Source organism: Sander vitreus, chromosome 16, assembly GCF_031162955.1.
Source record: "Sander vitreus isolate 19-12246 chromosome 16, sanVit1, whole genome shotgun sequence".
NCBI lineage: Eukaryota > Metazoa > Chordata > Actinopteri > Perciformes > Percidae > Sander > Sander vitreus.
The window spans coordinates 1,143,830-1,153,829 of record NC_135870.1 but is presented as its reverse complement, the minus strand read 5'-3'; the positions used below and the strand labels follow the sequence as shown (position 1 = coordinate 1,153,829).

General features: G+C 47.0%; 1 protein-coding gene across 1 annotated transcript in view; it reads left to right on the top strand.

Annotated features, from left to right (window-relative positions):
• gpat3 (glycerol-3-phosphate acyltransferase 3) overlaps positions 1–10,000 on the top strand; it is a 17,431-nt gene that overhangs the window by 640 nt on the left and 6,791 nt on the right. The window contains exons 2-6 of the mRNA XM_078272107.1: positions 2,399–2,473; positions 5,907–5,996; positions 8,232–8,325; positions 8,413–8,528; positions 9,119–9,174. Coding sequence (XP_078128233.1) covers positions 2,399–2,473; positions 5,907–5,996; positions 8,232–8,325; positions 8,413–8,528; positions 9,119–9,174 — 431 coding nt within the window. The remainder of the gene's footprint in view (positions 1–2,398; positions 2,474–5,906; positions 5,997–8,231; positions 8,326–8,412; positions 8,529–9,118; positions 9,175–10,000) is intronic.

Here is a 10,000-nt window from a genome sequence, read left to right as displayed (position 1 = left end):
CGTGGCGCTCACCTGCCGTCAGACGTCACCTGCGAACGTCACCTCGTAGCGCCACCTCGTAACGCCACCTGCGAACGCCACCGTCACGCGTCACACTCGTCAAGCGCCACTTCATCGACGTCACTTCATAACGTCACTTCATAACGCCACTTCATAACGCCGCTTCATCACGTGCCGCTTCACGACGCCGCCTCCACGACGACGTCAGCTTCAAGACGCCGCTTCACGACGTCGCCTCGTGACGTCGCCTCGTAACGTCACCTCGTAACGTCACCTCGTAACGTCACCTCGTAACGTCGCCTCGTAACGTCACTTCGTCACGTCACTTCATAACGTCTCTTCATCACGTCGCTTCACGACGTCGCTCCACGACGTTGCTTCAAGACGTCGCTTCACGACGTCGCTTCAGGACGTCGCCTCGTAACGTCGCCTCGTAACGTCACCTCGTACCGTCACCTCGTAACGCCACCTACGTCACCGCCACCTCGTAACGCCACTTCATAACGTCTCTTCGTCACGTCGCTCCACGACGTCGCTTCAAGACGCCGCTTCACGACGCCGCTTCAAGACGTCGCTTCAAGATCGACCGCTTCAAGACGTCGCTTCACGACGTCGCTTCAGGATGTCGCTTCGTGACGTCGCCTCGTGACGTCACCTCGTAACGTCACCTCGTAACGTCACTTCATAACGTCGCCTCGTAACGTCACCTCGTAACGTCACTTCATCACGTCTCTTCCCGACGTCGCTTCATGACGTCACTTCATGACGTCTCTTCACGACGTCTCTTCACGACGTCACTTCATAACGTCTCTTCATCACGTCGCTTCACGACGTCGCTTCATAACGTTCTCATGGCAGCAGGGGAAACGGCTGCTCTTGTGTGAAGTAAACAACATTTTTCATTTTTCTGATAAGATATTTGGGACTTTTTTGCAACGAAAATGCGGAGATTATGACATCATGCAAGCCCCGCATATTTTGCGCGAAAATCAGCAATTTATGCGCCGAAAGTGCCCCCCCCCCCCAAATAACTATGCAGACTTTGGCTGATTATGCATTGAATTATGAGATCACATGATCATGTTTTTCTGGACGGACTGAGTAATACGCTACCGGTCAAAGGTTTGGGGTCACATAGACGTTTCCATCCACTCCATTACTGACAGAATACCAGCTGACATCAGTTGCATTGTTCTTCTAACCAGGGCAGCAGTTTTCAGATTACATTATGTGCTTACATCATTGCAAAAGGGTTTAATGCAATATCTAAATTGCCAATTATCAGCCACCATTCATCCAATGTTGCAAAGGCACATTCTGTTTACTAATCTGATATCATTTTAAAGTGCCCATATTATGAAAAAAACCCTTTTTCTGGGATTTGGGGAGTTATTTAGTGTCTCTGGTGCTTCATACACACTTAGAAAACAACCCTCCATGCTGTTCTGAGTGAGATACGGTTTCTGAATGTGTCCTGTCTTCAGTCTCCGGGTCAGCTGGTCAACATCTGCACGGCTTTCTACGTCACTAGCTGAGACGAGGGGGCTAGGGGGCTAACCGTTAGCATGCTAGCTCGTTCTCAATGGCAAAACACTGCTACAACACACACTAGTTCACCCTAATCTCCAAAAGAACTACCTCCATGTCCCTGTTCTGCAGGTATTCCTCACAGAGGTGGAAGTGTTCCCTCGTTTAGAAGAAGTCTCCCAGCTAATCCTGCCTTGTACTACTGAAGTTGGAGAAACAGCTAGCTAGCTCATGTAGTCCTTACCTAGCTACTGAGCGTGTAGTCCTTACCTAGCTACTGAGCGTGTAGTCCTTACCTAGCTACTGAGCGTGTAGTCCTTACCTAGCTACTGAGCATGTGCGACTGCCAACAAAGATGTTCCAGCAGTGAGAGGTCTCACTCTGTAGCTAAAACAGAGACCTGAACACAGGGTGAAAAGAGGAGCTGCAGCAATGAGCAGTACAACAAACATATGGTGTTTTCTGAAAATTAAACCATGTAAACCTATTCTGGTACAACCTCTAAATACAGTTATGAACCTGAGAATGAGGATAATATGAGCACTTTAAAGGCTAACTGAGAAAACATTGGAAAACCCTTTTGCAATGATGTAAGCACATAATGTAATCTGAAAACTGCTGTCCTGGTTAGAAGAACAATGCAACTGATCTCAGCTGGTATTCTGTCAGTAATGGAGTGGATGGAAACGTCTAAGTGACCCCAAACCTTTGACCGGTAGTGTATATATATACATATATATATATATATATATATATATATATATATATATATATATATATATATATATATATATACATATATATGTATATATAATAATTTTATTCAGAGAAAAGACTCAACATGTCAACATGTCCTGTGCTGTTCCTTCAGGATTACTCTGGCTACCATCGGCCTCTCGTGGCTCGTTATCGGAACCATTCTGGTCGGGTTTCTACCTGAGAGCAGGTACAGCAACACAACGAGACAGAACACAGCAACACAACAACACAGCAACACAACAACACAGCAACACAACGAGACAGAACACAGCAACACAACAACACGAGACAGCAACACAACGAGACAGAACACAGCAACACAACAACACAACGAGACAGAACACAGCAACACAACAACACAGCAACACAACGAGACAGAACACAGCAACACAACAACACAACGAGACAGAACACAGCAACACAACAACACAGCAACACAACGAGACAGAACACAGCAACACAACAACACAGCAACACAACGAGACAGAACACAGCAACACAGCAACACAACAACACAGCAACACAACGAGACAGAACACAGCAACACAGCAACACAGCAACACAACGAGACAGAACACAGCAACACAACAACATAGCAACACGAGACAGAACACAGCAACACAACAACACAGCAACACAAGACAGAACACAGCAACACAACAACACAGCAACACAACGAGACAGAACACAGCAACACAGCAACACAACAACACAGCAACACAACAACACAGCAACACAACGAGACAGAACACAGCAACACAACAACACAACGAGACAGAACACAGCAACACAACAAGACAGAACACAGCAACACAACGAGACAGAACACAGCAACACAATGAGACAGAACACAGCAACACAACAACACAGCAACACAACGAGACAGAACACAGCAACACAACGAGACAGAACACAGCAACACAACAACACAACGAGACCGAACACAGCAACACAACGAGACAGAACACAGCAACACAACAAGACAGAACACAGCAACACAACGAGACAGAACACAGCAACACAACGAGACAGAACACAGCAACACAACGAGACAGAACACACCGACACAACAACACAACGAGAGAGAACACAGCAACACAACAACACAACGAGACAGAACACAGCAACACAACGAGACAGAACACAGCAACACAACGACACAACGAGACACAGCAACACAACAACACAACGAGACAGAACACAGCAACACAACAACACAACGAGACAGAACACAGCAACACAACGAGACAGAACACAGCAACACAACACAACGAGACAGAACACAGCAACACAACGAGACAGAACACAGCAACACAACAACACAGCAACACAACGAGACAGAACACAGCAACACAGCAACACAACGAGACAGAACACAGCAACACAACACAACGAGACAGAACACAGCAACGACAGCAGACACAGACAACACAGCAACACAACGAGACAGAACACAGCAACACAACAACACAACGAGACAGAACACAGCAACACAACAACACAGCAGACAGCAACACAACGAACAGACACAGCACACGAGACAGAACACAGCAACACAACAACACAACGAGACAGAACACAGCAACACAACAACACAACGAGACAGAACACAGCAACACAACAACACAACGAGACAGAACACAGCAACACAACGAGACACAACACAGCAACACAACGAGACAGAACACAACAACACAGCAACACAACGAGACAGAACACAGCAACACAATGAGACAGAACACAACGAAACAGAACACAACAACAAAACGAGACAGAACACAGCAACACAACGAGACCGAACACAGCAACACAATGAGACAGAACACAACGAAACAGAACACAACAACAAAACGAGACAGAACACAGCAACACGAGACAGAACACAGCAACACAACGAGACAGAACACAACGAGACAGAACACAGCAACACAGCAACACAACGAGACAGCAACACAACGAGACAGAACACAGCAACACAACAACACAACAAGACAGAACACAGCAACACAACGAGACAGAACACAGCAACACAACAACACAACGAGACAGAACACAGCGACACAACAACACAACGAGACAGAACACAGCAACACAACACAACGAGACAGAACACAGCGACACAACAACACAACGAGACAGAACACAGCAACACAACACAACGAGACAGAACACAGCAACACAACGAGACAGATGACAGCAACACAACACAAACGAGACAGAACACAGCAACACAACGAGACAGAACACAGCAACACAACAACACAACAAGACAGAACACAGCAACACAACGAGACAGAACACAGCAACACAACAACACAACGAGACAGAACACAGCAACACAGCAACACAACCAACCCGTTGTCACTCCGAACTCGTAAAATACGGACGTTTGGACAGTGGCTGTCAGCGTCTGATGCAACGAAATAAGCGTTCGTAGAACGTACCGGGAAGAGCAGCAGCTACACGGGGTTTAGAGAGGAGGATGTAAGGACGAAAATCTGCATAGGGAGGTTGGTCGGTGGGGAGAATGGGTCAAACACGGGACTCTCACCCAGGAGACCGGGGATTGGGTCCCGCGTCCCGTTCTTCCCGTCACGGAAACGTAAGCCCATATTATGAAAAAAACACTTTTTCTGGGATTTGGGGAGTTATTTTGTGTCTCTGGTGCTTCCACACGCATACAAACGTAGAAAACAACCCTCCATGCTGTTCTGAGTGAGATACGGTTTCTGAATGTGTCCTGCCTTCAGTCTCCAAGTGAGCTGTTCAAAATGGCTACCCGCAACCGTTAGCTCGTAGCGTTAGCATGCTAACGCTACGAGCTAACGCTAGCATGCTACCTCGTTCTCAATAGCAAAGCACTGCTACAACACACACCAGTTCACCATAATCTACAAAAGAACTACTTCCATGTGCGCCCTCATTTAGAAGAAGTCTCCCAGCTAATCCTGCCTTTTACTGTCTATGGAGCTAGCTAGCTGACATGATCTACATCTGAGCTACTGAGCATGTGCCAGTGCAATCAAAGATAGTACAGAAGAAGGAAAGAGGTCTCACTCTGTAGCTAAAACAGAGACCAGCTGAAAAGAGGATCTGCAGCAGTGAGAGAGAGCTGAGCAGTACAACAACAATATGGTGTTTTTTGATAATTAAACCATGTAAACCTATTCTGGTACAACCTTAAAATACAGTTATGAACCTGAAAATGAGCAGAATATGGGCTCTTTAACCTAACTGCGTCAAAAGGGACGCTAATAGTCCCCGACCAAGTGCGTTTAGATAAAGCACGTTATATGACGCTAAAGGACACTTTTAGCGTCAATAACAAACGCCAAAGGCACCTGACCAAGCGTCCGTATTTTACGAGATGGGAGCGAGATTGTGTTGCAGCAACTCAGCAACTCAGCAACTCAGGACCTCGGCGCTCTAAAGACAGTTCAGCTGTTTTCATGTTTTTTTAGCTCCAGTTTTCAGCGGAGATCCAGAATGAAAATCGGCTGTTTTCCAGCTAGGGGTGGAAATATTTTTGCGGAATATTCTGCATCCGTAGAGTCTGTGCGGCCCTGGTAATAATGTATGCAAGTGTATATGTATATATGTACTTCCTGTGTGTGTTTCAGTGTGAAGAACTGGCTGAGCGAGCTGGTCCATCTGACCTGCTACAGGATCTGTGCCAGAGGACTTTCAGCCACCATCGTTTACCACAACAGGTCAGTCACATTATCAGGTGGCAATACCAAGCAGCAGTCTCTGGGTCTGAAAAGTGGAACCAATGTTGACGGGCCTTAAACCTGTATTCTGTCTAATTTCGTGAGCTGGTAACTTAAGGGAAAGTGCAGATCTTCTGTTCTGCAGTCTCTAAATTCACTTTTTTATCTCTGTTTTTCAATCACATTTCATATTTAGGAGATCCAGAGGTCATATGATTCAGGTGTATAGGCTTGTACAGGGAATATAGAGGGTTTTCACCGACGTCACGTTCTGGGCGGTGACCTGGATGCGCGGCCATATTGGAGGCACTCGGTGTAAACAACTGAATGGAGTAATGGAGTATTGTGTACTTTGGATACTTTATGTCTAAACAACAGAAAAGCTCATCAAAACGCGTCCAAGATGCAAAGGCATATAGGGAAGGACTTGGACCACAAAAAAAGGCGTGATAGTTTGAGAAATGACAGTTTACTGGCGGTGCAGATCCCTAACAGTTGGCTCAATAGAGGGTTTTATATCCTGTACCAGTAATTCTGATCCGGCCCGGATACCAATCTAGGTTCACAATTGTGAAGCCCACCTCGTTGTGCGCCAAACCCCAAAACATGGGAAACTGTTGTCACCTTGCAGAAGCAGAGAGTTTGCATATTCCGGCTGTGAAGAGCTTGTTGTGGGTCAGCTGGGTGCTAGCCTGCTTAGAAAATGTGATCATTGTTTTGCATGATTTGCTAACTTCTAGGATGGCTTTGGAACTTCTTTGCTGACTTTTTTAGGGCTTCATGTGGACCAAACTGTCAGAGAGAAGACTAAAGGTGCTTTCCGACCGGATAGTACTTGTACTTTTTAGAGGAAAAGTACACTTCTAAGCTGTTCTAAGAACTACTATCCCCCCCAAATCTTTTTTTCTGTTTGCATTCCCACTGGCCCAGTGGCCGTAGGGACTGGTAGGAGGGGTAAGGGAGGGACGCAGGCACGGCAACGTGTGTGTGTGTGTGTGTGTGACTGTGTGACTGTGTGTGTGTGACTGTGTGTGTGTGACTGTGTGTGTGTGACTGTGTGTGTGTGTGTGTGTGTGTGACTGTGTGTGTGTGACTGTGTGTGTGTGTGAGTAACCACAGGTTCCCGTTAATCTTATGATGGACATGTGTTGTGATATTTAAACAAATGAACCGTCAACGGTGAAATAGAAGCCTCTTATTTACGAGAGCGGTCTGAGAGACCTCCAGCTCACAGCGAGGTGTGTGTGTGTGTGTGTGTGACTGTGTGTGTGTGTGTGTGTGTGTGACTGTGTGTGTGTGTGTGTGTGTGTGTGTGTGTGTGTGTGTGTGTGTGTGTGTGTGTGTGTGTGTGTGTGTGTGTGTGTGTGTGTGTGTGTGTGTGTGTGTGTGACTGTGTGACTGTGTGTCTGTGTGTGTGTAAGTGTGACTGTGTGACTGTGTGTCTGTGTGTGTGTAAGTGTGTATGTGTGTGTATGTATGTGACTGTGTGTGTGTGCGTGTCTGTGTGACTGTGTGTGTGTGTGTGTGTGTGTGTGTGTGTGTGTGTGTGTGTGTGTGTGTGTGTGTGTGTGTGTGTGTGTGTGTGTGTGTGTGTGTGTGTGTGTGTGTGTGTGTGTGTGTGTGTGTGTGTGTGTGTGTGTGTGTGTGTGTGTGTGTGTGTGTGTGTGTGACTGTGTGTCTGTGTGTGTGTGTGACTGTGTGTGTGTGTGTGTGTGTGTATGTGTGTGTGTATGTGTGTGCGGTGTCTGTATGTGTCTGTGTGACTGTGTGTGTGTGTGTATGTATGTGTGTGTGTGAGTGTGTGTGTGTGTGTGTCTCTGTGTCTGTGTGTGTGTGTGTGTGTGTGTGTGTGTGTGTGTGTGTGTGTGTGTGTGTGTGTGTGTGTGTGTGTGTGTGTGTGTGTGTGTGTGTGTGTGTGTGTGTGTGTGTGTGTGTGTGTGTGTGTGTGTGTGTGTGTGTGTCTCTGTGTGTGTCTCTGTGTGTGTCTGTGTGTGTGTCTGTGTGACTGTGTGTGTGTGTGTGTGTTGGCAGTGGGCGGGACTTATAAGTTTGACCAATCAAGTCCACCTCATCACGTCAATGAACTATACATGTCTGGCCCTCTCTTTTTCCAGTGTGGCCCTTGCACCCCTGTTGTACAGCGTGTTATGATGTTTGGTGTATATATAAATAAAGCTTGACTGAATGATTATCACCGTGCTCAGGTGTCTGACTGTGCGTCTTGTCTCTCTGCAGAGAAAACAAACCTCAGAAAGGAGGGATATGCGTGGCCAATCACACCACTCCCATTGACGTGGTCATTCTGTCCAACGACGGCTGCTACGCCATGGTGAGTGTCGCGGCCGCCCCTTCTCTAACGGCAGCTGTTCTGCAGTAATGGTGGTGATGTCACAGCAGTGTGCTTACCTGTCCGTAGGTGGGTCAGATCCACGGAGGCCTGATGGGCGTCCTGCAGCGCTCTATGGTCCGCGCCTGTCCTCACGTCTGGTTCGAGAGGTCCGAGATGAAAGACCGCCACGCTGTGGCCAGCAGGTGAGACCCACAGCAGGAAGCGCCATCTTTTAGTTGTAACCCTACAGGACAAATGTTCAGTTAGTACAGACACAGACACATATAGACACACACATGCAGACACACACACACACACACACACACACACACACACACACACACACACACACACACACACACACACACACACACACACACACACACACACACACACACACACACACACACACACACACAGACAGACACACAGACACACACACGCAGACACACACAGACGCAGACAGACACACACACACACACACACATGCAGACACACACACACACACACACACACAGACACACACACACACGCACAGACACACAGACGCAGACAGACACACGCAGACACGCACACAGACATAGACACACACACGCACACACACACAGACACACAGACGCAGACACACACACACGCAGACACACACACACACACACACAGACGCAGACACACACACACACAGACGCAGACAGACACATGCGGAGGATCCAGAAACAAACTGCAGACAAGTCAAAGTGAAAGAAGCCGTTCGGTATGTAAGACTGAAGTTCTCGTGTCTCTCTTCTGTCTGCAGGCTGAGAGCGCACGTCGCAGCCAAGACCAAACTTCCCATCCTGATATTTCCTGAAGGTCAGAGCCTCCCGGGGCCTCATGTATAAATCAGGGTTTCTGCCTGTTTTTAAAGGTCCCATTACATGGTGCTCTTTGTAAGCTTTCATATAGGCCTTAGTGGTCCCCTAATACTGTATCTGAAGTCTCTTTATATAGACCTTAGTGGTCCCCTAATACTGTATCTGAAGTCTCTTTTATATAGACCTTAGTGGTCCCCTAATACTGTATCTGAAGTCTCTTTATATAGACCTTAGTGGTCCCCTAATACTGTATCTGAAGTCTCTTTATATAGACCTTAGTGGTCCCCTAATACTGTATCTGAAGGCCCATCTGAGCTTTCATTTTCTCAAAGGCAGAGCAGGATACCCAGGGCTCGGTTTACACCTATCACCCTTTCTAGCCACTGGGAGGCCATAGGCAGCCTGGGGGGACTCATATTAATGTTAAAAAACCTCATAAAGTGCCATTTTCATGCCATGGGACCTTTAAGTCTCATACCTGCAAACTAGTCGTTTTCCAGCGAAAAAAGCCTACCATTAGCTAGTTAACACTACACTTGACAGCAGGTAACGTTAGCCTACCATTAGCTAGTTAACACTACACTTGACAGCAGGTAACGTTAGCCTACCATTAGCTAGTTAACACTACACTTGACAGCAGGTAACGTTAGCCTACCGTTAGCTAGTTAACACTACACTTGACAGCAGGTAACGTTAGCCTACCGTTAGCTAGTTAACACTACACTTGACAGCAGGTCATGTTAGCCTACCGTTAGCTAGTTAACACTACACTTGACAGCAGGTCATGTTAGCCTACCGTTAGCTAGTTAACACTACACTTGACA